This window comes from Anser cygnoides, chromosome 15 (genome assembly GCF_040182565.1).
Source record: "Anser cygnoides isolate HZ-2024a breed goose chromosome 15, Taihu_goose_T2T_genome, whole genome shotgun sequence".
Classification (NCBI taxonomy): domain Eukaryota; kingdom Metazoa; phylum Chordata; class Aves; order Anseriformes; family Anatidae; genus Anser; species Anser cygnoides.
In genome coordinates, this window is record NC_089887.1 from 672,547 (window position 1) to 700,546 (window position 28,000).

At 53.2% G+C, this 28,000-nt stretch overlaps 1 protein-coding gene across 1 annotated transcript; it reads right to left on the reverse strand.

Annotated features, from left to right (window-relative positions):
- On the reverse strand, window positions 1-27,997 carry USP31 (ubiquitin specific peptidase 31). The gene is made up of 16 exons (XM_066977447.1): window positions 27,314-27,997; window positions 18,646-18,783; window positions 18,076-18,164; window positions 16,857-16,949; window positions 15,558-15,693; window positions 14,876-15,020; window positions 13,909-14,092; window positions 13,642-13,753; window positions 13,050-13,144; window positions 12,474-12,551; window positions 11,841-11,970; window positions 10,412-10,531; window positions 10,028-10,253; window positions 9,045-9,203; window positions 8,135-8,287; window positions 1-7,565 (listed from the first exon to the last, which is right to left on the reverse strand). The coding sequence occupies exons 1-16, from the start codon at window positions 27,905-27,907 to the stop codon at window positions 6,025-6,027; spliced, it is 3,993 nt and encodes a 1,330-aa protein (XP_066833548.1). The 5' UTR covers window positions 27,908-27,997; the 3' UTR covers window positions 1-6,024.
- Window positions 27,998-28,000: the final 3 nt, after the last annotated feature.

The window sequence follows — 28,000 nt, forward strand, 5'->3', positions numbered from 1 at the left end:
TGCCTAGTAATAAATTTATTGTATTTTATTACATATTCCCCTTTTTCCACTGAATTCCAATTCCTCATATTCAAACTCTTCTTTCTGAAAGAAAATGATTTTTAACATAAAAATATAAATTCTGCGTATTAAAAGTGCATACACCTTGAATAATAAAACATACAAATAAATAATAAAAGGCATTGACACAGTCTCATGCACTTGTCCTCAAATAATTTAAAATTTATGGTACAATGTTCAATCCCAAGTAAAGACAGCCTGCTCTCCAGATTACTGTACAGTTCAAAAACATTAAAATACAGAAGAGAATATCAAAGGTGTGGGCAAGCCCCACGTCCCAGTATCGGCGTACAGTGATGTGACATGCAGTTTTCAGAACTGTAGATAATTCCAGTGTAAAATCTGACATTGTGTCCAGAAGAGAAACTACGTTTGTAACAGGACTTAAAATTCAATTTTAACCAATGGTGAGGCACAGTTGGTGAGCAAATCTGTACAAATTAATACTTGGAAGGCCACAAGAAAATAATGTAGCCACTTGTAGCCTGTATTCCCTTGTGTCACCCTACCCAAGGCAATGTAGCACCTAAAAATGTTTTCTTATTGCACTGCACAAATGCCATACAAACCTAACGCTAACTTTCTTGCAGCGTGTTTGTGCTGCAGGGCCTAGAGCAAAACAGTTTGTGTTTACACTTAGTTTTAATCTGTGTCTTTTAAAAAACACTATTTGCAGATAAATTGAGTGCTATCGCCTTTAAAAAAATAGAAGACTTCCTAAACCTTTAAACCTAATATAGATATCATACAAGTCTTCACATACCTTTATTTTTACAAAATAAAGCTCCTAATAGTAAATGCTTCGTGGTGCTTTTATTAAGGAAACCGCATAGTACTTTCATCTCACCACAGATTAAAACTAAATTTCAGTTCCCTCCACAGATAACATTAGATACCGCCAAATTATTTTGGATCAGAAGGCAATGACGAAGATAGAAAGAAAGATGACAGCAAAACCGTTCGGAATGTCACTTCCCAACCCTCCCTAGGCAGCTGAGCGGGAGCCCCGGGCACGGCTCGGGGCAGCACGGACCTGGGGGGGCTCGCCCGGGGCCCCCACGCCTGCGGCCGCGGCACAGAGACCTGCGGGGGTTTGGCCCTGCCCGGGGGGGGCGGCTGCTGGAGGCTGCCCCCTGAGCACCGCCACAAGCCCCCAGTGAGCACTCGCCACGGGCACAGCCTCTTCTCGCAGCGCAGAGCGTGTCAGTACAGGTACACAAAGGGGCAGGCTACATACGGAACACTGATCGGGTTTTTCCTGTTTTTTTTTTTTTTTAAAAAAAAAAGAAAGAAAACAATACAATACAGAAAAACAGTTTGTTCTCATTTCAACATTTCAAATTCCCTTGACGTTATGCTACACTCCAGCCTTGTCAGTAATCCCAAATTCTGCAAAGAAAAGAATCAAAGATGTGCAAATAAAGCAGGAAACCAGGTACATGCTCCTATGTGCTGACACATAGCTGCACCAAGAAACAGAAGTACAGAGTCAAAGCAGTGCTCCGGCACCGAGGGAGCAGCTCTTGATACTGAAAGCACGGTCTATGGTTTGTATTAGATGCTTGCATAGTTAATAAGTGCATGCATTTGAGTACAGCAAGAGAACCGCCATGCAAAACTGCCTTTATTTCTTAGAAAAAATGGTTGATCATGCTCAAGTTTCAGCTTTGGAAAGCAAACAACTGCAGCTAAGAAGGATGAGGGCACTTGCAGTAAGTGTACTGTAATTAAGCTGCTAATTTTCTATCCTAAGCATTTTTTATTTTTTTTTTTTAGCCATATCTGGTAAGTTGGAAAGGGTTACAATTTATACATCCAAAGTGAGACACGAGTTACTGAGAACTGCAGGCACCAAGTCGTCTATCAAACGTGATTAATACAAATAAAAGGTGCCTCTGCAATACACATCATTGAAAATGTGCTTATAAGTTGTACACTACTAAACACTATCCAAAAGACAAAGCCCAAAAAGGGTAAAAATAATTTCTGTAGGTGACCCCAGCAGGAATCTAGCACTGGAATGGGGGCGCTGCTCTCCTGGGCCCTGAGGGCTGGCCCCAGGCACAAGCCTCGGACCAGGGGCGTGATGAGGGGCACGGGCGGACCCGTGCAGGTGAATTCCACCCGACCTTGGCTAGAAGCACATCACGAAGCCTTCCAGGGGACTTCAAGCCCGCTTTCCCTCGGGTCCCGCGTGGCTGCTTGAGTGGGGACAGCGCGAGGCTGCCCTGCTGAGCGGGGCTTCGTGCCTCCAAGGCTGCCCTGCAAGCACCGTGCAGCCAGGTCAGGGGCTGGGGGCACGCGGCCGCGAGCCCCTGGGCGCCACCTGCCCCCGGGGCCGCAGGAGGTGGCAGGAGCCCACCTCCTCCACGGGCAGCAGGGCCGCTGCAGCCGAGCCCGGCTTTCAGGAAAGGGGTGGCCGGGTACTAGAGGCTGCCACGGAGCAGGCACAAGCCTGCGCCGTTCTACGGCCCCCTCGCGAAGGCTGTGCTGGCTGCAGGCCTGGGAGGATCCCTCCCTAGAGCACCCCTCGTGCAGGGCCACATCCACATCGGGACAGCATGGTGTACACAGACCGGAATTCCTCGGCAGGAAAGGGCTAAGAAACAAGTCCGCTTAAAGCGAGGGGAGAAGACTGATGTTTTTCCTCAAATCACTTTAAGTAAGGCCTGCAGGAGCCCACATTCAGTTTTAGGAAGATTTACTCTACACCGCTGGTGAAGCCAGGGTTTTAACAGCGATCAGACCTGGATTTATGCCCATCACGAACACTGCTGTTCCTGGGCCTGCATCCTTTAGCCCTCCCCTATGCAAAGAAGTTCACAGACTGCTGGAAATCTGAGACCAGAAAGCAGAGGATGCGGAGTGGCAGCACGCAGCTACTTTCCAAACTGCTTTGTTACAGAATCGACACAGCCATGGGAGCAGGGACTGCAGTCTGCAGGTCCTTATAGGCATGCTTTCCACATGTTGCCCGACGTGTCTTATATTCAACAACAGCGCACCCTTGCAAATCAAAGCGTTTTGCTTGAGGACACCCAAGGTCAAGCCCTCCTGAGCCAGGAAACACGCCATGTGCTGGCAGCCCACCAGAGAAGAGCAGCACCTCTCATTCACTCTGCGACACCAGCTTAACGGGAAGAAAAGGGCGCTGCTGGGATCAGCTCCTCAGCCCACCCCATGCCTATCCATGGAGCAAGGCGTCTGTGCACCAGAGCTTCTGTTTTTCAGAGGGACAGGTAGAAAACCAAATTGGCAGCGTACACAGGGTGGACAGTGCTGGAGCTGGCAGCAGTTTCCATCAGAAATTACCGTAAGCACGAAGAGGAAGGGCTAGATAACTTATCTTGGGAATGCAGAGCTTTGACTGCTTTTAACCTCAGCTACGGGAACGCTTGGCACCAAGACCTCTCGTTCCCATTTTATCCTAACGGCAGCTCTAATGACCACTCTCATGCCCCAAATACAAACATACTGAACTGGCATTCAGCTGAAACGCCAGCTTGGACATGGCTTCAAGTTTCCTTCAGTACAGACATGCAATACATTAGCAAAAAACACCTCAGAAACCATACACCATCTTCCAGTTTGAACTTTTCCAGTGAATGATGGATGACATGAAAAGAAAGTGTCATTTGATAAAAATAGCCTTTCACAAACGTCCCATGGTGAAATGCACAGAAAACTCGGTTCTGTCTATTAAAAGGATATCAAACCAAGTTAGCAACAGCTACCGGAATTACATTCTTGCTAGAAGAGTTGTTACAAGAGAAGAGTCAACACAGTGCAAGATCTTAATGCGGATCAAATCTTAAACAAGTACTTCAACATCGGCATTTCAGGGAGAAATTTAAGTACCAAAATGTGAAGCAAGTCTCCTGTGCTCTGCTGGATATAACAAAAAATAATCCGAGAATAACCCAAGTTATACATTTAAGAAGCAAGCAATACCACCTTTGTTTCTTGTTGCTGCATTAAACGAGAAGGTGACAACAAAGCATGGGAGAAGAAACAGATCAAGAAAATGGTCACCTTCGGGCTTAAAAATATAGTCCAGGGCACAGAGTCCAACACGTTGTAAAAACATGCAGGCCACTGGCATTGCCTCTGGGACGCAGGAAGGCAGGTACTGCTGGGCTCAACCAGGAGAGGCCAAGGGCTGTGCTGCAGCCACAGAGCTCTGCAGCACCCCGGGTCAGCTCCGCACCCGCCGCCTGCGCACCAGGGCAGCAGCTGCCCCGAGACACACAACTCTCCAAAGCCCGCTGCAGAAGCAGTGAGCTGAGAACAAACCCAGGGAGCAGCAACGTGCCCGAGCAGCCTGGGGCAAGGCTTCTTACAGGGTCACCGGCACAGCAGCTAAGAGCGGAGGTGGAACAGGCTTGCTGCAAGCAACTGCTCGTCTGAGGGCACTGCTACGGTGATGGAGAGACGTACGAGCAGGGCTGTCTGCAGGCTGAGCCCGGAGGAGCTTCACCAGACGAGACTGGGTGGCAGGCAAAGACCTCACCAAAAGACAAGCGTGCACAGCACACTGCCCAGCTGCTGCATGCCATGAGCTGCACGACAGGCTGCTGCTGTACAGAAAGGATAAGCAGAGCATTAATAAAAAACTCATGAAATTAAAAAAAAAGATTACACCACGAGTATACAAAAGGACTTGAGGAATCCACCTTCAGAGATGAATCCTAAAGAGCTTGAGGAATCTCCCCTTGGAGAAGGGCATGTAAACAAGGACGCCGCTAGATGTAGTGCTTCAGCCCTAACAGAGACCAACAGCCAGACGAGGACGGGACCGCTGCGGTAAGAGACGCACGGCGGGCAGACCGCGGGGAACGCGAGGAGCGCGCCGGGGAGGAGCAGGGCAGCAGTCCCGGCACGGCCCTGGGGTGCAGCCCCTCCAACCCTCGCGAGGAGGCTCGCTCAGAGAAGGCAGAGAAGACAGGACGACACGTGGCTTAGCCAAGTACTACGCCTATAAGTAACGGATGCTAAATCCACACCACTACAGTTAAGCATCTGAGCACATCAGAAAACGCTGCTGCTGAGGAGTTTGGGCAGGGGTCCTACCAGCACTGCTGCCACGCAGGCGCACACACAGCCATCTCCTAGGGCACCGCACCAACAAGCTGCCTCGCGCTTTCACAGGAACGGGCTGGCAACCAGCTGCTGCTTAGTGACTTCTTTTGTTGCTGAGTACAGTATTCCAGAAGAGAGAAAGCAATTTAAGAGAACAGGCTAGAGGTCGCCTTAGGTATGGAAAGAGGAAAACTCTTCACAGACAGAGCAACAAAAAATGCAGATAACATTTTATGGAAAAATCTTTCCGCTGTTGGAATGCAAATATGAAATCTATTACAAAGACACGCGTACACACAGACACACGGGTACCTTTCTGTCCATCCACTAATGCTAGTCCCTCCTATACTGGCTGAGTATATACCTGAGAAACAACATTAGTGTTGAGATATTGCCCTTAAGAAAGCTTGAAAATGGAAGGGAGTAGGGAGAGCGGGTCGAAAGAGCGCGTAAGCAGCGGGAGGCTCTCCTGTCCAGTTTCCTTCGCATCCTCCACAGCTCAGAACAAGGCCAGTGCAGACACAGCCTGCTCAGAACGAGACCAAAGGAACATCAGTTCACAGCTCTACGAAGCACGCTAGTGTCAGTACAACTGGGTTTCAGACTTCAGACCTGGAGTCTGAAGAAAGTTGTTGCATTTTCTATGAAGAGACTCCTGCACAAGTGCTATGGGACAGCTGCGTTCGGGTTCAACAATGACTCCAGATAGACTACTTGCATCGGTGCTGGCTGCCTGTGGCTATTTGGTTTGATGGCAGAATCAAAAGGCGCTTTAACAACTCGCAGTTAACTTCTCCTCAAAACATACATTAGGCACATGAACAAAAAACAAGAGCTCAGAATAAATTAGCTTCTCAGCAGAAAAGACACCTGGATTGCAGCATTTCACTGAGGTTCCAGAGAAGGCCGTACGGACACCTGCATGCTGGAAGGTAACTTTTTCAGTGGCTTGTCAGCAGCCTGCTTGCCACTGGAAGGAGGAGACTGGGCTCCGGGATCTAGCTGGGAAGACTTGGACTTGCGACTGGAGAGCAGAGAATGTTTGTTGGCTGGGGCATCTTTTGGGACGAGCTTTTCTTTTGCAGTAACATTGGCATTGGTTTGAGAGGCTGGTGGGACACCACCTTTCTCAGACTTGTCCTCCAGCACGTTTTTGCTGACCGACTTGGAACTGCCACCCGCTGCCTTTTTTGAGAGCATCGTGGTCTTTCCCAGGTCTGCTGACCTCCGGGTCTCCTTCTGCCTTAAGGCCGACTTGAAGAAGGACAATCCCTTCTCTTCTGATTTGCTGTCCCTCTTCAAACCAGAACGCATACCAACATTTGGAGACCGCAGGTTGGCCATGGAGGAACTCCTCACGTGCTTGCTGTCTACTGCCCTGCTGTCACTCCTAGAGTGGCTTATCCGCGGGGAGCTTGTTCTCGAACTGCTGGTAACGCTCGTTTTGTCCGAGCCCAGGCTTATCTTAGAGCCCTCCCTGCTGAGGCTTCGGTCTGAAGTCCGGCTCTTCCCAGCGGAAGAGCCCTTAGTCAATGAGCCTGATGTGGCTTTCTTGGCAGCTGTGGAGGAGGGAGAAGAACCTGACTTTTGCTTCTGTTGAGCTGATGGGATAGCCACCTCAACGGGCTTGGTGCTATGGTCCTTCCTAGCCTGAGTGGGAGCAGGAGACCCATGTCGCCCACTGGCCCTGGAGGAGTCAGTCTTACTCCTAGACCGCGAAACCTTCTGGGAACCCTTTGGGGGAGGAGAAGAGCGAGAGACTTTGGTCTCTTGGGTAGATAAGACTGTCCTTCCCTTCCTCAAGCTTTTGTCTGTTTCGGAAGCTCCCTTGGAGCTGTGAGCCTTCTTAGGGGTTCCATCTGCCTTCTCTGGAGCCAGTCCCGTCCCACTGGGGGCTTTCACCTCCTTGACTGGAGAGCTGTCCACAGAATCACTCTGATCAACAAAGGCAATTTGATTGTTGTTATCAAAAGGGTCCAAAGCAGGGTGATTCTTGTCTGGCTGCACAGAGCTTTTGCCAAGCCCATCTGAAAGGTCTGAGCTAGATGTCCTTACAACAGACTCTTCCCTGAACGCCCCTTCCATGACAGCCAGGGGGGCTCTGCGAGCCGCCCTGTGCTCTCGGCGGCTGCCATCGCAGGGTTCCAAGTAGCTGCTAGAAAGATTCCTCAAGCTGCCAAAGCAAGAGGTGGAGACTTTATCATCAGCAGCCTCCCCAATCTTCTCCAGGGTGGAAGCAGAGGTGTGTACAGGGGAATCTCCAGAGAAGCGCGATGGGGAGTTGGAGCGTAACTGCAGCTTTGCAGAGAGCGACCACGAGGGCCTGACACCGTTCTCACTCACTGCCAGTGGGCTGGTGACAGAAGATCGAGACGACAAGCTCTGACGCTGGACACTTCTCACAAAGGGCCGAGTTGAAAATCCTCCTAGAGAGAAAGCAACATCATCAGTATGAACGCCAAGCCTGCAGACAGTTTATGCCACCCATCCACAGATGCCATTGCCCTACAAGAGTCAGATGGTTCGCCTGCACCACAGGCACAATTCCTTGCATAAAAGTGAACAAGGAATTCAACAAAAAGTTTGCCTATCTTCTCAGCCCCATGGTGGGAGTTCCATGGGAAGAGATACAGCAGCGCAGCAGAGAATTAGTACCTATACCAAGCAGTAGGAATACGTCAGCCTCCCTGAAAAGGTGCTGCAGTGAAACCCAGAGAAATAAAAACACAAAATACTTGACTGAGAGGTCTAGTAGATGGTATTTTCTTTCTTTGAAAGGCTCCATAAGGTTCCTGCCCATCATTTCACACCAGAGAAAAGCCCACCTGTGCTCCTACTGACACAGTGCCTGCCTCCCCCAGCTGCTAGAGAAACTGCCCATCCTAACTACTTAATTTACAGCTGTCCTGGTAGGGATCTTGTAACTGACAAGTTAGTGCCTGAGAAAATATTTTTTGACCCAGTTCCCCCCATGCACTGCATCGTTAATACACACCATCATCCTCACTCCTCTCCCCGGTCAGCTCCACCGATTCAGAGAGCGAAGCCAGAGACGTGCGCCGTGACGATGCTGCTGAAGCAATGCTGGGCTGCTTGCTACCAGGAAGACGGCTGACCCAGTGCTCACAGAGCGAGGAGCTTGTGGAGCCTGCAAGGAATCAGGCAGAGACCTCAGACCAGCAGCACAAAGCTGCAGAACACATGATGCTCTGGGAAGGCCACAGAGCCAGGTAAGTACTGCACCAGCTTCAACAGACACTGAGTCTGGGGCTGTCTCACATAGCCACAGCATCCAGATAATGTAGAAATAAACCTCTATGTTGTAGAAATAAGCTTCTATACGTAGTTAGGGTCATAGGCAATAGAGACAATCACACCTGTCCCAGTATGCTGCGAATCAAAAGAATCAGTGCCTCAGTGCAACAGCACAGAGGTGGAAGACAGTCCTTGAGCTGCCACAAACACACCCTGCAAACCCTTTTATTTACAAAGACAAGTCATCGAGCCTGTACCTGCTCACAGCTCATCCCAGACTCACAACCAACATGTTCAGCTGCTGGCCGCTTACCTGAGACCAACTGCACTGGCAGGGGGAATGAACCAGCCCTACGGCTACGTCCTGGCTTTGGCAAGGGCAGCTCTGAACACGTGGCGCTGGAGGGGGCTCCCCCATCTCCACGGTTTCTTTGCCACAACTAGTCTGGGGTACATAAGGATGGGCAGCAGAAGCAGAATAGGTGGGAAGTTTCCCATGGTCTCCCCTGTGTAGCAGAGGACTCTGAGACAAGCTCACCATGTGTTCTGGGACAGAGAGCTGGGGTGTAAGCAGAGGGGGGCAGAAAATTCTTCAGTTCCATGCAGGACAAGAACTACAGCCACTCCCTGACAAAGCCAACAAGGCTTACCTGCCACAGAGCTGTTAGCAGACCATGATGGGATTGCTGTGCGTCTCTGGTAGAAAAGAATATATGCTGTCTGCTTGCAGACTTCATTTTCAGAAAGCTGCTGAACATCGCTGTCATCAAAGCAGTACCACTGGCCATCAACCGAGTTTTTGCAATATGCTGAGAGAAACATTACCATTAGACTTTCCTCACTCCTACTATCAAGGTTCCTGTATGATAACCTGAACATGACTTTATCTGCTACGATAAAGTCAGAGGAGAATGAAAGGAACAGATTTATTCACGCAACACATCCTCTTCCAGTCTGACTGGCAAGAAGGAAACCCGAGACAACCAGAACACAATGAACAGCTCACAGCTCAGGATTTTCTTTGTTCAGCATTGCTGCTCAGAACAGAACACTATTTGGGGTGGCCCCATTCACTCCACGTTCTGCTATTCGTGGAGGGTCTGCCTCCACCAGTGAGTCTCCTCCTGATGGAGTCCCCACAGGACAATGTAGCCCAGAGGTGTGCATCAGAGGGCAAAGCCAGACGCACATTTTCTGGGCTGAGTGAAAATGAACAGATACTAAGAACCACCAAACAACTTAGCTTACCTCTGGCTGCTCTGGGAGCTGCCAAAACAAATAGGAATTCAAAACCCGTGCTCTACACACAAGCAAGGTGCAAATATTTCTCACGTATAACAGACTCTGGCAACTACAGTGGTGAAAGAGCATTTTTGAAACACAAAAGGCTGGTGACATTACACTCAAGGTAAAAAACGGAGAAATGAACATACAGTAGGACATTTGGGGTCAATACGCATTGTTTCATTTCTCAGAGTCATAAAAGTTCCCTGTCCAATATTACATAGCGAGCCCTTCTGAACTGAGTTGGGTCCTTTTGTCAAGAGCGAGGAAAAAACTACAGACAGAACAGGGAATAGAACTGTTTTCTTTCTGAAAGGATCTAACGGACGTAATATTGCAGAATACGTGCCTGTATAGTGTCCCCCTTGCATGGTGCCATGATGATTGCAGACTGCATACAGGTCATAGATGTAGTCCTCAGGATCCCTCCCAAGACCATAAGGTCGCCTCCATGGTGACCAGTGAGATGGCAGACTCCAGCTGCTCTGACTGCGTTTTACCACATGAGGAGTCATGTCCAAGCCACTCAGGGGGAATTTAACCATGTTTTGGAGTTTCATCCTTCGGTCTCCTTCCTGTGTAAATGGAGGATAGCATGAGCCGCAGCGGCAGCGAGGTCACCACGCTTGGGAGAACTAAAACCCAGTAGAGATGCGTCAGACAGAACAGCTGCTGCTGAAGAGACGCTCTCATCAGGTCGCTCCCTGTCCAGCATCCCCACAGACATTCTTACCTGTCTAAACCTTTTGAGATGTATGATGAGAACATCAGGTAAGGTCCAGAGGCTCAGTGTGATGCTACCCTGCTGCAGCTGCTTGCAGTGTGGGCATCGCCATGCATCATCTGGGGCAAGCTACAAGGAAGAGGCAGGGGCGGGTATTAGTTTCCTGGTTCCAAGGCAGCTCTTCACCACCACTGCTCTGCTGCCCACGGCGCAGTGCAGGCACTGACACACGCACCTCATCTACCTCCAGCATTCACCAAGCTCATTAGAAACACAGGGCTCCCAGTGATGCCTTCCAAAACAGCAAACAAGGCAAGAGAAGGGTGCCTCACGGCAGAGGCACCTCCCACTGCAAGACAGAATTTAGCTAGTGCTGCTGTGAGGAGAAACTATTTCCATCTTTCAAACCCCCAGCCCCTTAGAAATGAAAAAAAAAAAGGAAAAAGCCAGCAGGCTTGGCAGCCTGAGTGAAAGTATCCTTACAAGAACACCAGCAGCAAAGAAGGAATCTGAACAGAAGGACTACAGATATACTTCAAGTTTCGTCTCCGACACCTCTTTCTGCCCATGTCCCGGTAGCACAGAGTTACAAACGGTGGAGCTTTTCACTCCCCACGAAGGAGAGGGTATCTTTTCAAAGCCACAAATGTGACAAGCGCTTCCATCCAGAGCCCCGTGCTCAGAAAATTCAGAAGCCAGAGCTGTAAGCTGTCAGACAACTTTTCTCTCACCTCTGACAGAAGTGACAAGAGAGGCTCCAAAATTATTAAAGCTCAATCGCAGGTCCACAGTCCACATCTGGGACCATCCCTTTTTACAGCAGATTAGAGATCTCTGGCAAAGAGACACAGATCACTCGCATGATGTTCCAGGCAAGGGCCAGATCAGACCCAACTCTAGCCTGCCCTGTGGCACATCATCGCTCCTGCCTCTTCCACCTCCTCGCACCAAGAACCGAGCTGGAGAAGTGCAGCCACGCTTCTGGAGCTCCTTGTCCCTGTGTGACCGCCCAGCAGGTCCCTGCTCAGCACAGGCTGCCTCAAGCCCACTGTTGCCCAGCTCAGGCCTGGGAGCACCCAAGTGCTCCACAACAGAGCAGCACATTCCCACAGAGATGCCACACTGTTCTGATCCTTCATCCTGTATGCCAGTAAAGGCATTGCTATTTCACAGGGGGAAACACAGGAACTTACTCCTCTGATCTGCAAAATTAATATTGGGGACTGGAGGGAGAGCAGTACTGCCCACAGCTTTCTTCCCACCGCAGAAAAACTCTGCTAGCAGGACTGGTAACTAGTGCTGCGTTAACGAATTTATTCTCCTGCCTCAACACATCAGTGTCTGCAGAACACAGCTGCTCTGCTGAGCTTGGCATTCAAGCAGCACACGGACCAACCAGACCTTCAGAGTCATGGCTGCTATACCGGCATGTGCCTACCTGTTCCTCTTTGGTGTACAGTTGGAAACACTGAGATAAAGTGCAGGTCTGAGGTTGGTGATGAAGCTCTCTCTGCTGGCGGACGCTTTCAGAGTCTGGAATATACTCATCTTCCGTATTCACGAACAAGCTGCATCAGAGACACAACACATTTACCAGCACAGCCGCCTGCTCCCCACGCTGCTGCTGAGCCAACATAAAGATAGAAGCAGAACTAGCAGCTCTTTCCTGGATTTGTCTCATTATCCATGAGCGAGAGCTGCCTGGCAAGACCCCACCAGAGCAACACAACAGAACACAGACGTGAGCAGCTTCAGCAGCACCCATTCCAGCCATCTCGGCAGCAGCTCACTGCCCACAGGTTGTCTCACACGAATATAGCTGCTGAGGGCAGCAGCTACAGGTGAGACACCTGCTCTGTAACACAGAATGCCAGCTCCAGAGCAAAGGGCTCCAGGTCAGAGCACGTTCAGCGCGCACAGCCCCCGCCGGGTCCCGCAGGCAGGGGCCAGCACACGGGGAGCAGGCTGAGGTCTCACGCGTGCCGGGAGGTGCACAGCTCACAGTGCCGGGCTGGCTGCAAGCAAGGCTGTCACGGTGAATTCGCTTTAAGGCTTCCTGCTCCATACTTACTAATCTTTAGTTTCTTTGTCCCATTCTACGACTAACTTCACATGAGCAGTTCCCCCCTGTCCACATGACTTCAATGCCCTGGAGAAAGGAGCAGACAGAAGTTAGCCCATCTTGGAATCTGAAGCCTACGTTCTCTTTCATATGCACGTAACTTGTCTCCTTTAGCCCTTCACCTTCCCCCCACTGCCACCCAGATCAAGTTTGGAAAGCAGAAAAGGAATTCATACAGCAAAAAAACTGGCAAAGAACTGCATTTACTTAAGTACTCGCTCTGTAAATAGATATATGTTTATTTACAGAAGAGGCACCTACAAAAGCTTCTAAAGAATAGCCACCAAAAAAAAAAAAAAAGATGAGGGGAGGGAGGGGAGAACACTTTTATTCTCTCCTGTTTGCAAGGAGGACAGGTTCCAGACGGCATGACACACCACTGAGCCATCCTGACAACTTCTTGAGGACACTCCGTCACTTCCCTGCTCCCAGGCCCAAGAAGCCCCCTGCACACATCCGTGCCAGGACCGTCCCTCTCCCTGCTCTGCATCCCCAGCTCCCAAGCGGCCGGTCCCTCCCGCCTACCTTTCCACTGTTGGATGGCAGAGGGGCCGCTCCTCCTGAGGTAGCAGGTACGTTATGCCCACAACACTGACCACTCGCAAGCTGAACGGGCAAACCTGCAGCAAGACAGCAGAAGCCATCTGAATGGCTCAAATCCAAGTCACCTGCTTGCAGCATAGGCGAACAGTTTATCCTAGAACGTGTTTTACAAAAGACAAAGCCTCCCCTGCAGCGACCAGGCAAGATGCTGCTCTGCATCCCGCTGCTCAGAGGGAACTCCCATCAGACACACACTCGTCAGTCACCAGGCAAACTTCGCAGCCTTCCTTAAGGCAAGCACCACTTCCAGTGCAGACAGCAGCGCTGACTTCTCAAGTACCTTCCGGGGGTAAGGAAGGAAGAGAAGCATGTAATTCCTTCACCTGATCAGTCTACTCTTACCCGTAACGTTCAGCAAATAGCAGACAGAAGCCCATCAGACTTGGACACTACTGCACTAAGAAATATGGGAAGGCACCAGCGCAGCGCGCTCATTGCTTCAGGTAACCTGCCTTCCCATTTAGTTCACCACACGGCGCTGGAAGTCTCAAAGCACCCACATCGTTTGCCTCACCTGCAAGCAGGCTGCAGGCCGCAGGAAATACTGCATCTTCTCCAGAATTTCCTTCTGCAGAATATCCCAAGCAATTGTTTTTTCCAGATGCAACACAAAGGGCAAGCCAAACCTAGGGAAAGGAGGAGCATTTAAGGAAGTGATCAAAAGAGCGTGCACACAAGCCGTCCCTCCCGCACCTTGCATTTGCCCCACATGAAGAGTAAAGCCCAGGCCCACCAAGGAAGCAGCCAGAGCCGTAAGTCTGGCCGTGAAGCTGCCGGTCACCTTTTGCTCTGCTGTCCAGTGCACGCTCTGTTACACACCAGCAAGACAATCTTGTCATTTGCTGTTTGTCTAGTAGAAGACTGTTCCAGTTTTCCAGACTTCACTGTTCCTTGAGAGTAAGATATTGTTCGGGAGTGCTCAGTGCCATATTTCAAGTTATTCAGGTTATTGTTCACATGCAATCCTGAAAAATTAGGAGAACAGGATACTTTGTTACATTATTTACAATATATGTCTCCCTCGGGAAGCCTTCCTTGGGCCTTGAGGAGCAGGCCAGCATGGAAGTGAGACTGACCATTTTTATTAGCCTCGCACAAAGACTTCAGTGAGCAATTACTTTCCATGGTGCCTACTTCTTTACAGAAATAAATTTTATGTAATGCTCAACTAACTGATTTTTCACAGTAATTTGTGCAAATACTCATATCTTGTCTGACTGCATGAAAAGCTAAAGTGACAGACACCCTCCTTGTTACTTCCAATAATAAAATTTGCCTTTGATTACCCTCTGTCTACCCAGGGTGCAATTACTCCCTTCCTCTGAGAGGGAGACACAGAAAAGCTGAATTTCTTGAGCTTTAACAGAGAAAGTGTTTCCTCATTCTTCAGACTGTTTATTCATCACCGGCAATCTGATTTTAAATAACACAATTTCGGTGGCTTGGTCTGGCCCCTATCAGACCTTTAAAGCAAGCCTAACAACAGATTTCAGATGAAGCCAGCCTGGCCTGAAGAATGAGTGCCAGGAAGAGAAAGAAAGTCACGTACATCACTTCTTGATAGCCTCCCAGCTGAGGGAGTGAGGGAATTGAGTCTGCTGGAATGAGTCTGGACAAAGTCAGAGCTGAAATCAATACACCAGGGCATCGCCTACTTGAGGCACTTTCATTATCAAGTGCATCTGCTTACAAAACCAAGCCTTCCTCATCTAATCACCTGGGTGGGCACCAAGCAGTTATCCACTTACCTCTCTGACTAAGGATACCCTCGGGCCTAAATATCTCCGGGGTCTCAAAGGCAAAAATGCAGTCACTTTCATGAATCGTGTCCAGATCGTCAGTGTCGCAGAAGGAGCGATGAAACCCGTCGTAGTACATCTCCGTCAGCACGATCTAGAGCCAGCAGAAGCAAAGCAGAACCCCTGATGCCACCAGTCCTGGTCCTGCCGAGCTGCCCCATCCCTCGGCTGGGGCTGCCCGCTACAGGATGGCATTCCTCAAAGCACCCTGCTGCCAGCCGGCGCGAGGAGCCGGGAAAAGGGCGGCCGTGACCCTGGGGCTGGGGCGACAGCAGCATGAGAGGGGGTTTTGGTGGATCTGACAGCTTTCCTGGAACTCCTATGGAGAAATTCCTGTGCCTGTTCCACAGTTGCCTGACGGTTCTCTCGCTGCCCACACGTGGGAATCGCAGGGCTATCGGGGGGAAGGACAGCGCAGACAGCTCCGCAGGTGGCTGTCCTCACGTCGCCAGCTTTCACGGGGTCAACGCGCAGGGAAAAGCGTGACTCAGATCGCCACCACCCTGCTCCCCATTCAGACAGGGACAGCTAACTGCAATTCCTGCACATCCAGCACCGCTCACACGGGATGAAAGCCTCAGCACTGCCCTCCTTCGGCACGAGGGGTCCCGGCAAGGAGAGCAGCCCTTACCTGCTCCGTGGGTATCTTGGTCTCCGAGGAGACCGCCTCCCGCAGCCTGGCCACGGTCCCGGCGATGGGCACGGCCACGCCGATGCGCATGCAGTGGGAGCACTTCCCCTGGTACACCACGGTGATGTAGAGCGGCCTGCGGGGAGCACAGAGGCGCTGCCTGGGGAGAGCTCCGGCCCCGGCAGCGGAGCCCACCCGAACCGGGGGCACCCGGGGTGCTGCGAGAGCTACGGGGCCCTGCTGACGGCCCGGAGCTGCGCTCAGCCTCGGCCACACGCACGTGTGTGATTTCTAGAGACTTTTCTTACTACATGGGCTGGTGTTGCTTGTTCCCACAAGCAGAAAGTGTTCTTGAAAAAAAAAAAAAATCCCAGAGTTAAAAATAAAACTCTCTACTGCAAGACAACCTAGTTTTCCAGCCAGTACGCTGTAATGCGGTCAGCCCAAGGCAGTACCCTGGAACATTCAAAGAGAGCTGCTGTGACCACGAGGACGGATCTCCAGGTTCTCTCTCTAAATGAGGTCCTGCCTCCACCAGCAGCAAAAGTAATACCTCCAACAGCGGGGCAGCTAGCCTACAAGAAACGCTTTCCCTGGAAAGCCCACTCAGCCTCCACTTAGTGGTGGAGCAGGAACTTCGAACCAAACCTGACATCTTCATATTCAGTACTTCCATTACTTTGTTCCTTTGCTTCTTGAACCCACACAAATTTCCTGCACACACAGCGTCAGGTGAAGGAGCTGCACAGCTCTCCTACCCACTACATAAATAAGCATCTCGTGATGTTTGCTCTGAACTTTTTACCTAGATTTTTTTCCCGTTTTTCTTTATTGGCAGCAGCTGTATTTCAACAGCAAAACATTTTGCAGGAGAGCTTTTAACTTCACTTTTTAAAATCAAAGTCATCAGAGACTTTTCCCACAAAAGTGAAAAATAAAAAATAAGTTTCATCCTCCCATTTTTAATTTCAGCATGCTATAAATTAAGCAAAATATTTTGGTTCCCTGAATCAAAGATAGCTTCTCTCTCCACAAGTTAATTCTCTAGGATTTTTTGGAAGGGTAGGGGTGGAGAAACAAGTAAAAGGCTTGTTTCTCTGAAACATTCTGAAACAAGTAAGAGGCTCAATTTTCCAATTTACCTGCAAATTGAATATTTAAGTACCATATAGGCCCATGTATTTTTTACGAGACTTTTAAAACAGAGATTTTGCTGACATCTCTTTTCCTTCTATACCAAATTACACAACTCTGACAACATTGGAAACAGCCAACACTAACCAAGACATAATTACATACCGTGTGTGAGGCAAGGGAATGGGCAGAGAGATGCAGAGAAAAGGGTCAAAGGTGTTGCTCTGCTTCTGGCAATGAGGGCACGTCAGAGAGGACCTGTTACGACACCAGTAAGAGGACAGTTATACATCATTTCATCAGGAATGGATGAATGATCACATCACAAATTACTGCCTCTGCACGTCAGCTTGGCTGCCCCCACACTCTTATTCCGCCATACGAAGTGGCTCTGCACAGAGGTGCAACAGACACAGCCGCGGTACGTGAGGGGCTCTGGATGTCTAGATCCTTTCAAAGTAATTAGTCTCAAAGTTCATTACATGGCATGCCAGGAAAAGACTTTGCTTGAGACGCTGAATTTGGCTTTTAATAAGCAGCACTGCAAGATTAATAATTCACCAATAGCAGCTCCGATGTGAAAGACCTGGAAGGGTTTTCTCTTTGAAGAGAGGGGAAGCGACGGGAAATAGATGGGGACAGTCAGTACTGCAGGAACACAGATCTCTTATTCAGAAGGGAAAAACCCCAAACAACACGTCTCTCATTCAGAATCAACTTGCACCTTATGCCGGCTTTGCACCAGGGCTTAAGGCTTCTCCTTTACAAAAGAAACCCTAGCCAACACTGGGGCAAACACCCGGTAATTGAAGTGCCCATAGCAGCACAGATACAAGCTATCGAGGAACACTGGAAATGAGGCTGTTTTCCTGCGGTAGTTCTCAAGTTAGAAAGCTCATTTCCCAGAAGCCTGAGAAACTCACAGGAAATACCCTGAAGGGACAAGGAAGGATTCAACTCAGGGTTCCCAAGCACCAGATAAGAACTCTGCAAGACGCCTGGGACCTGCAGCTCCCCAGCAGCCTCCAGGCATCTCCAGGTCCTGCTACAGGCTCTTGCCTCCAAGCAGGCAGGGTAAGCCTGGCAGCACCGAGCTGTCCTGGGCCTTTGCACCCTTAAGCACTGGCTTGCTTTCAGGAAGGGGCAGGGCAGTTGAAGAGGTGGTACATACTATAGATTTTCGAATAATATACCAAATTTGAGGCAGTCAAACTCTCTCTCCCCTCTGGTGCAAGATCTTAGTTCAAAATTTGTTCAGAAAAATTCAGAAGTAGCAGTTAACATGACACCAGCCTCAACTGTACTGTGAGCTAGTGGCAGGGCAGAATTACACTGGGGTCACCAGTACATGCAATAATGCCTCAAAAGTTACAACATATCATACCTGTACTGGGCTTGAAAGAGCTCCTGCACGAAAGTACTACTGATGGGAAAGGCTGGTCCCTCAAGCAGCACATCATCCTCCAGTGGTGGCTAAAAGAAAAGAATAAAGCCCAGAAGCATAGCCAAGCGTGTAGGTGGGCACCAGATGGCTCCAGTACTCCTAGCCAAAGCTGTGCGCTCCTTGACCAGGAACACCAGCACAGTGCCACACAGTTTTTAAGCAACAAGTGCTCCCTGCCCAGGTAGGTGGTTACGTGGGAACGTGGCACAGCCGAGGATGGGCAGGGATCTCGCCCCAGATGAGGCACCTGGCAGCTCCCCTGCAAGGCCTCCCAGCCTTTGGAAAGCAGCACGCGGCCGTTCACAAAGGGCTGCACCAGGGAGCCCTTGCCAGGGACTACCGAAACATCTAGTTACATTCACAGGCCAGAAACGAACTATTCTAACCCAAGCTTTTGTTCCATTTGAATACCGGAGTTAAGGAGCCAATAGGCAGATTTATTTTAAAAAGAAAGATTGTATGCAAAGCGATAGCTGCTCTCCCACGCTGGCACACAGCAAAATTCCTTACCTTGAGGGGAGGCATGCCGCTGTATTTCACTGCGTTGTTCAGATCTTCGTGGACTCTGTCTAGAAGCCAGAGCAGAAACTCCTGTGCATCGTGCTGGGCGTTCCCACGGTACTGCATAGCGTTCTTGGACACGATGTTCTGCGGAGAAACAGAGATGGCACGTGGTAAAGACGACTCGTACTACTCTGGATACACTTGAGCCTGGGGAATGCGTGTAATTTACACTTGAATTTCCAGAAAAGCCATCTCAGGAGGACACCAGCACACCCAAGGGATTTGATCCAACCTGTTTTTCTTCTGGACACGAATGGGAGGGTCTTGAAGTTCACCAGCAACACAAACCTGCACTTCCACAGGCTTACCCTTGCCCTGCAGCTCTGCGGACACCTGTCATGACAGTGACATTTGCACCGAGCCCCCCGCTGGGCCATGCGTGCCACCTTCCTCAGGAAGGCACCAGCTGCAGCGCGTCTCTCCCCAAAGCAACCAACATCAGGAGGTGCCTGTTGTCTGCGCCCCAGCTCTCTGATCTCGCTTCCACCCTTCCCGCGGCGCTGGGGCAGCCAGCTCTGCACAGCGGGCACCCGGCGCAGCCCCGCGGGACAGGAACCAGGCACCGACGCCTGCGTTCAGCACCCGGGCACAAATGCTCTCTGCAGTAACGCCGTGTGGCGCACGGTGGGCTGCTCCTGGTGAGTTACTAGCCAAGCAGCAGGCACCACTGCGGAAAAGAACCAGCTTTTTCTGCTTGGTCAAGGAGGCAGCAGGCTGCAGCCCGCGTCTGTTTGCTCAGGGGGCAGGCAGGACACTCAGCTAACGCACGGTTACGGTCAGACACCCCCACGCTCAGTCCGCAGATAGCCGGCCTCTTTGCGAGAGCCGGGCTCAGCCACCACCGTCACAACGCCCCCACGGGTCCCGCAGCAGCTGCCTGTGCCCGCGGGAGGCAGGCGGCGCTGCCACGGGCCTGGCCCGGCTGGGCAAGGCAGAGCCTCAGCGAGGGGCAGGGCAGCGGCAGGGCGAGGAGGCTGGGAGGCAGCAGAGCTGCGCCGCAGCAGCACCGGGCGCGCTGCACGCCCGCGTTACCAGGCCTCCGCCGCTTCCCTAGGCAGACTCGGCAACGGATCCCAGAAACGAGGCTGGGCTGCTCGCTTTATCCCTGTAAAAATGGGGTCACCAGGCGGGAGGGGCAAAGAGAGAGACGGGAAAGGACCAATAGGCATATATTGTCTGTCCTCTGTAATCTGTCCACCTGCCTCAAGGCAGCAAAATAACAGAAAACAGAAATAATCTGCTCGCATTACATATGTGCAAGCCTTCTGGCAGCATATTTTCCACCCTCGCAGGCACAGGGACCAGCACCCTCCCAACTAAACCACGCGAACACAGTCTGAGACCAGCAAACAGCCCACAGTGAATGCCCACCTCTGCCACAGAGAGCGGCGGCCCAGCACCCCTGCTTGGTGCTCGACTAACACGAGCTCGGGGTGCTGCCGCAAGCCTGTTCAGAGGGGGAAAGAAGCCTGCAGGGACTCAGAGGTTAAAGGAGAACAAAGCCTTCTGCACCCCAAGTTCCAGCTAAGCAAAACAAGATCTATGGGGGGAGGACAACACATAATCTAAAAGAAAGGACCTTAATCCTCTTCACGTGCTGGCCTTATTTATACCTCTTGCTGTCCATCAGCGGAAAGCTTGGCGACTTATTTGTGTTGCACCACTTTATAATATTAAACACTAAACCATGAAAATACAGTTAGTGTCCCTGCAGATCCTGGTCTGATGCCTGAGCACCAGACATTCACCCACCAAAAAATACCAGGTCAAGATTGCAAAGACCTAGAGAAACCTCGTTGGGCTGCGCTGGCAGTAACTAGTTACCACCGCACCAGAGTAACACCGGGAGGCGCAGCCTCGTGGCTCTGCCGGCCGATGGCTCACCAGCCCGTACCGCGGGTGCGCTCGGCGTCTACAATATCCAAGACGCGCTTTGCGAGGAAGGCAAGAGGATCAGCCCACAGCACCCAAGGGTACAGGGAAGAATTCAGGGCAACCGCATAAACTTCCCTTGTGAGCATCATCCTTGTTCAATGTAAAACTTCCGAAAATTAAATTTAGCTTTGAAACCCTACATAAGTTTCCGAACAGAAAATCAGCCAATCAGCCAAAATCTGCCAAGCCCCGCGTCGGGCACCACGGATCACGCTCCCCGCGGTGAGGTGAGCACAGGGGGACGAGGAAGAGGTGCTCGAGCAGGCCAGCCAGCACAGCTTCTGCTCTTGCCCCTTCCCCGCGCCGCGATGTGAAGGCACAGCACCACCAGGCCAGAGGGGAGGCCCCCACCTGAGTGCCAAGAGCCGGCTGCCGTACCTGGCCTGGTTTGTTTTAGGGAAGTCAGCTAACGGGTGCTCCCGCTGCGCCCCGAGCCCTCGTCTAGACGGAGCTGAAGATAAAAGGGTGCTCGGCGTTGCCGGAAGGAAGCGAATCTGGTATTTCAAGTCAAAAGCGAGGCGTGGGGGGGGCTTTCTCTGTGGAAGCAGACGTAACCAAGGAGCTCGGGAATCCCGGCAAGGATTTCTCACCGCCCTCCTCCCGCTGCCAGCAGCACACCGCTCGCCCAGACCCCACGGGCCGCTGCTGATGCCTGGCCCCCCAGCGAGCCGTGGGACTCCCACCCCGGCAGCACCGGGTCTCCTCGCCTCGCAGCCTGCGCGCGCCAGGGATAAGGAGCTGCCTGCGGAGACGGATCACACGGCGCTGGAAGCGATTCAGGAAGCACTACAAAATATCAGATGCAATTTCCTCACAAGAGGCTACGCTACAAAAACACTCCAGCAATAGCAGCGTGTTCCCAGCGTTACTCACGCTTCCTGCCGTCGCTGCGACAAGTGGCCTTGTTATTATTGTCATTATTGTCATTATTGTCACCGCTGCTCTGTGGAACGCTGCGTGCCTCCCCCCTGGCGCACCGCACAGCGCTGCGGTAGCAAAGCCGGCAGAGAGGAGCGCGGTGCGGGCAGCCACAGACGCGCGGCAGGGCACAGAAGTGCTACGGAACGCGAGGTGGCTGGGAGGAAGGAGCCGACCCAAACAACCGAACCGTTTGAGAAAGCCACCAGCAAGTGCCCAGCGAGCCGGGGGCTCAGGCGCCGCGTGCAGCCCGCTCTGCCCCCCCGCACCCCGGGGGCTGCAGGACGCCAGGAGCGCGCGCGGTGTCGGGGCTCCCTTCCCACCGCACCGGGCAGAGCACCTCAGCGCAGCCCCGAGGCAGGCGGGGGGACCAGGCCTGCCCTTCCCACGGGCACAGCAGCGCAGGCACCCTGAATGGAGGCAGCACTGCTGGGAGAGATAAACGGGGGAAAAAAAATCATAATTTCCTATTGATCGCATGCACGTATCTGACCCCCTAATGCAAGCACCCTACAACCAAACAAGTCCCTGTCCGTCCATAAAGCAGATTTACGGCAAAGATGCATTATCATTTTTATCAGCCCACTGAAAGTTTAATCATCTATTGCTCTAAATAGATGCAATAAATAAAGCCAAACATAGCTGAACTCCTGGCCTCTCCTTTGCTGCTGTTATTCTTCCAGCTAACAAAGACAACCAAAGGAAAAATGTCAGTCTGCTGTTTTCCAGCGTGCTCCTGGTAGGAAGCAGCTGTGGAGAGGTTTTTGTGCGTGAACAGATGGAACCAGCTCATTACAGCCCTGAAACAATGACACATGTGAGCAGGAAAGAGAGCCTATTATTCACCTTTCATCGAACATCATAAAGTTAGGCTCAGGCAGAGATTTGGTGGTTTTGTTTTTTGGTTTAATCCCACAGTCAGCTTTGTGTCTGGGCAGCTTGTACAGCAGACACCTCATGAAGAGCGTTCATCCAGCCGAGTCCCCGCGCTCTCACGCAGCGACTTCCCCTCTCCAAGGCGAGACACCCGCCCCGGGGGAAGCAAACCCGGCAGTCAGCACAGCTCAGGCACAGCTCAGCACAGCGTCCATCCCAGCCCCAGGGACGGGGCCGAGGCCAGCGGCACCCCGCAGCCGGGCCGAAGCACCGCTCGCACCACGCCACGGGCAGCACGCCCCTCCTGCTCTGCCCCGCGACCCGCTGCCGGCAGCGGCGGGGGCTCCGGCGCCCAGCACAGCCAGCGGCCACCGCCGGCTGCACGCGGCACAGGGGGGGAAACCCGGGGACACGGGGCAAGGGCAGCGGGCACGGAGCAGGAGCAAGGGCCGTGGCCGGAGGGACCGATGGGCGATGCCTGCAGGAGAACAGGGCACGGCCGGGAGAGAGGAAAGGGAAGGAAACATCAGGGGGAAGAGCAATAAAAATACAATGGAAAGCAAAAAGGCAAGAGCAGCACAGCACGTGCAGGTAGCATCCTGCTAACTGGCACAGCACCGGGCCTTTGTGCTCAGTTCTGCCGGAAAGCTGTCCTAAAAGCCGTGCTGAGTCCCGAGTCTGAAGGGACGAGGCAAACAACCGGAGAGAAGACCATTAGCCAGGACGGCCAAGTGCACGCAGGTCAAGCCTTGAGAAACACTCCGAGAGCGAGCTTTCAGACCTTGGTGTCAGACAAATCTGGCTTCTCCTGACACAGCGAAGAGCAGCCACACTCGGGAAGGACACTGCCTCCCCTTAACACACCTCAGCTGGACGAGGTTGAAGTTTGGAGAAGGCAGCAGGCCTAGCAAGCCAGCTCAGCGCCGGCCTGCAGCACGAGAGGAGAGCGGTGCTGGTCGCGGCCACGCTGCACCCCCCACCACGCCTCCCAGCCAGGCAGCAACACCGCGCACGTCGATGCTTCGCAATTCAGAGGAGTTTGTTGGTTTGTTTTGTTTTTTAAGAATTCACAGAGAAGCGATCAACACAGCTGATGGTTGCTTGTCCCAATTTCAGCATTTACACCACGAGCTCTTCTGAAACACGAGCACTGTGAAACTCAGCTACACACCGCTACTATTAAATATTAGCGGTAACACAGACTTAAGAAAAAAACAAAAACTTGAAACAGCAATATTGACTCAACACAATCTCTGCTCTAGTAACAGCGATTCGTTTTGGGTCCAAATCTAATTCTCATAATCCAACTCAATCAAGCCCTTATGACTTTAATGCATTTGCTGAATGCACAGGTCATAAAAGCAAGGCAGACTTCATCTCGCAGGACAAAGAGAAATCAGTATAGTTCACGCATCCAAAGGGTCTTGTTAAACACCGAGACACTCCAGCGCGCAGCTAGCCTAGCTAGGAAGAAAGCCTCCAAACAAAAAATAACTTCACCGTCCACAGATCAGAACTCCAAGAAAGACAAAGGGAGAGGATTCGGGTAAGCGTTTAGGATTTTTAAAACCCAGTTAGTTTAAATAAAACTCCTGCCCAGTTAAGACCCCATCAGCACCTCCGAGCGCCGCAGGCTGGCTCCCCATCACAAAGGGGGCTCTGTCCGCACAGCTGAGCTCCCAGGAACTTTGTGGGGAGACAGGGACAGCTCCCTGCAAAAAAACAAGCCCGAAGCACAGCTACTGCTGACACAATGGATGTTTGCTGCTATTGTCACACCATCACAAAGGGGAAAGAGGAAGCACGAGCTGCAATATTGGCCCTGGTTATGAAAGCAGCAGCTCTGTTTAGGCAGGAAAATAAAAACGACTGAGCTGTCGGGGGAAAGCGATCGCTGACAAACCGTGGAAGAGCAGGGGGCCGATCGGGGAGCCCGCCAAAGCGGCGCCCGGCTCTGCCATGCCGCCCGAGGGGAGGTGCGCGGTGCCCCCACGCTGCCAGCCCACGGCTGCTGCCGGGAGCCAGCACCTGCACCCGCCGGCTCCTTCCCTCTCCTGCCTCCACCCCACAGCCCTCAGACCCTGTGCCCCCGCCCGGCCCCCCTCCCAGGGCCTGCTGGGGACGAGGAGAGCCCCCTGTGCCCCGCCAGGCAGCAGGAGCAGTGGGCGCAGCTCCACTTGGGGCGCGGGCAGACGGCTTCCAGAGGCTCCCTTCCTGCCCCGTCCGAGGCACAGCCTTGGAAATCACCTGCAGAGCGCCCTGTGCCGATCTGATCTGCGCGTTAGGAAGGAAAAAAATACCATTAAAAAAATCAAAACAGCTGCAGACACCTCAAAGGTGAGAAACAAAAAATCACAGACTTCAGAAATGCTCCAAATGACACGGCAGAGAGAAACGTGAGGTTTGAGATGCAGAAGCTGGCAGAGCGCCTCGCGCTCCGGGTAGGTCTGCCCGAAGACGGGGCGCCAGCTGCCAGCGAGCACTCCACCTCTCTGCAAGGCGATCTCTTGGCCCCGCAACTACACAAACCACTTGTTTTAATTGCATTGTCCTTGTTTCTAGCAGCAGGACTTCGTGATTCATGAGTCTGTAGAATGGATATTTTCTCAAAGACTGACCTAAAAAAGGAGAAATGCTTTGAATACTACCAAGAAAAAATGAGCTGAGGGTAAAAAGCATCTAGAGACTCGCGCCCTCCAAGGTCCCTGTCCGTAAGGACACAGAGAGGCCTTCTCTTAGAAAAGTGCCCCAAGAAAAAAGCCTACGGATGTAAGAATGAGCAAGAGGATAAGCGTTATCCTATACCCTAAAATATGATTAGCACCTGCAGGTAAGTATTTAGGAATCAAGGACTGCCTTTACGCGATTATACTCATCACCAAAATAGGAAAACAAAAAGAAAAAAAGAAACACCACAAACTGACTTCTTAGCACGCTGGGTAAGGGGCTTTTCAAGTACCAAATAAATATTACTGTCACTAACTACTACTATTGGAGTGAAAGTACAAAACGACTGTCCTGAAAACAGTTTTCACCATTTAAAAACAAACAAACAAAGTTTCCAGACTGAAAACACCAATCTTCACCTTTCTCCAATACGGGCCTCTTGTTTACACATTTAAATCAACTGTGCAAGTCTGCTGCTGAAGAAATTTTTAATTAAGAACATGGAATTTAACAGCAGGTTCAGGCTACCTGACTGTCTTCAGAGGCATTAATTTACTATTGAAAGTAATTGACCCCTGTGCAGAAACAGCCGGGCACTCGACACGATGATCAAGTCACCTCGAGTAGGACACAGGCCTGTTGATACTGCACGGCTCTGAGCAAGACCTGCTTGCACAAGATCCCCCCCAGCAAGACGCTTTTTAAAGCCTCCCAGGGCCTGGCAGGTAGAAGATTGATGGGCTTCAGCTACACCAACAAGGAGTAGAAAAGCACTCAGTTACCGTTAGTGACGGCGGCCAACAGGCAAAGAAAGTTCCACTAGAAAAAAACCAAAGCTTGGAACATGGCCTTAATTTAATCTACATATCTGTTTCCCTTCCTCTTTCTGCCTCTCTTATCTGAGCACCTCTACCTTGGGCTTGCACAGAGAGCGTTTCTCAGCCTAAGAGCTGGTCTGCTTTCCCCTTTATCAGCTGTGCTGCCAAAAGATAGCTTTGCCTTCAAGCTTTTTTATTCTTATTACTCAGGAGGAACCCACATTTTTTGCCGGTGTGAGGAAGGCTCCGGGGGGGGGAGATCACGGCAGGGCAGGCCCCCGGCAGCCACGGGGCTGGCGGCCGCCCTCCAGCTGCCCCGTGAGCGAGCGGTGCCGGCTGCGAGGCTCCGCACATGGCCCTTGCCCCGTGCCCATCGCAGCACCCACGCGCCTCCTCTTCCCTACAGCCAACGGCCGTGCCAGGGAGCCCCTCATGGTAAAGCTAACAATCCTGCGCGGCTTCCAGAAGCAAGGCAGGCCCGGAGCGTTTTCCCAGCAGCTGGGTCTCCCAGAGGCATTCCAGGGTGCGGTTAAACTACAGGCGCACAGACCGCGCTGCAGGCCGGGAGGAGGGGTCCCTGCTCTGCCCGCACCGGGCACCGCGCGGTTTCGGTGTGCAGGGCGCTCGGGCGTGACGGGCGAGCGCGGGGGTCAGGGCCTCGGCCCCGCAGGCGGCAGCACCCGCTCCTCCTGCGGCCGCCCTGTTCCACACGGCCGGTGCTCCCGGCCCCGCCACAGGAGTTAGCTGCAACTTCTAGCGCGGCACGACGGAGGTATGAAACAGCAAAACGGGCACCTCTGCCAGTAAATTAACAGCAGAGCCGTTAGCCGGCTTCCAACGCAGTCAGTGGGGAGTGCGCTGGCAGCACCCTGCCCAGTGCTCCCGCTGCGGGTGAGGAGCTGAGCGCTGGCCGCCCCGACCGGCCGCGGGGACACGCGGTGCTGCCACTTACCTGGCACCCGCACGTGGGGCCGGGCTCTCTGCTGCTCCTCAGGGGTGCCCGCACGCACCCCACGTCCGCACCCTGTGCGCGCCCGGGTGGGCTGCAGCACCCCGAGCGCCCCGCGGCACCGACACGGGCACAGGGGGACGCCGACCCACGCGCTGCGGGAAAGGCACACGGGGCCCCGAACGCGGTGATGGAGCGGGACGCCGCCACGCAGCCCCGCCAGCCAGGGGCACCGGGCGGGCTGGCAGCTCCGCGGGCACGGCGCCGGGAGGCGACGCCCTCACACCCCGCGGCCACGCGGCGCCCGCCCGGCGAGGCCCCGCCGCTGCTGGAGGCCCCGGGCGCAGCTCTCCGGGCCCGCGGCGGGCACGACCGACAGCGAGCGGAGCCGCGGCCGGGCCGGGCCGGGGCCCTACCGGGGCCGTGCCGGGGCGCCCCCGGCGGGGCTCACCTTGAAGTCGCGGCTGTGCTGCGGGGTGTACTCCAGCGTCCAGAGCGCCCGCACGAGCTGCGCCAGCTGCTCCGTCACCTCGCCGGGCGCGGGCGGCGGCGGGCCGGCCTCGGCGGGGCCGCGGAACTGCTCCAGCGCCAGGAACTCGGCGAAGAGCTCGGTGTTGCTGAGGCACTGCAGGATGGCGTTCATGAAGCAGGTGTTGCCGTGGTTGCGCAGCCCCGCCACGCCGGGCACCGCCTCGGGGCCGCCGGCGGGCGGCGGGGGCGGCTCGGGGCTGCGCGGCGGGCCCGGCGGGAGGCAGCTGCCCAGGCCGCCGGCCGCCTGCGGCGGGGGCAGGCGCGGGGCCTGCGGGCCGCGGGGCTCGGGCTCGCTGCTGTAGTGCGACAGCGTGGAGAGGGTCTTCAGCACGCGGCTCATGAACCCGCCGAGCGAGCGCCCCGGCGCCGCGGACGGGGCGGCGGAGGCGGGCGCCGGGGCCGGGGCCGGGGCCGCGCCGCCGCCCGCCGCCGCCCGGCCGCGGAAGAGCCGCTTGCTGAAGGAGCGCTTCTCCTTGGCGCTGCCCGCCGGCCCGGGGCCGCCCACCCGCGACATGGCCGGGCGGCGCAGCGCGCATCCCCCCGCCGCGCTCAGCCCGCCGCCCGCCGCATGCCGCCCGCCCCGGGCCGCAGCCGCCTCACGGCGCCG

What these genes read in the sequence shown, in the direction of transcription:
- USP31 (XM_066977447.1), bottom strand. Translation starts at nt 27,907, where the DNA reads ATGTCGCGGGTGGGCGGCCCCGGGCCGGCGGGCAGCGCCAAGGAGAAG. An exon ending in GGGTATCCTTAGTCAGAGAG is followed by an intron (nt 14,093 to 14,875) that starts GTAAGTGGATAA and finishes CTAATTTTTCAG; the next exon opens with GATTGCATGTGAACAATAAC. An exon ending in GGAGAGGAGTGAGGATGATG is followed by an intron (nt 7,566 to 8,134) that starts GTGTGTATTAAC and finishes CTTTCTCTCTAG; the next exon opens with GAGGATTTTCAACTCGGCCC.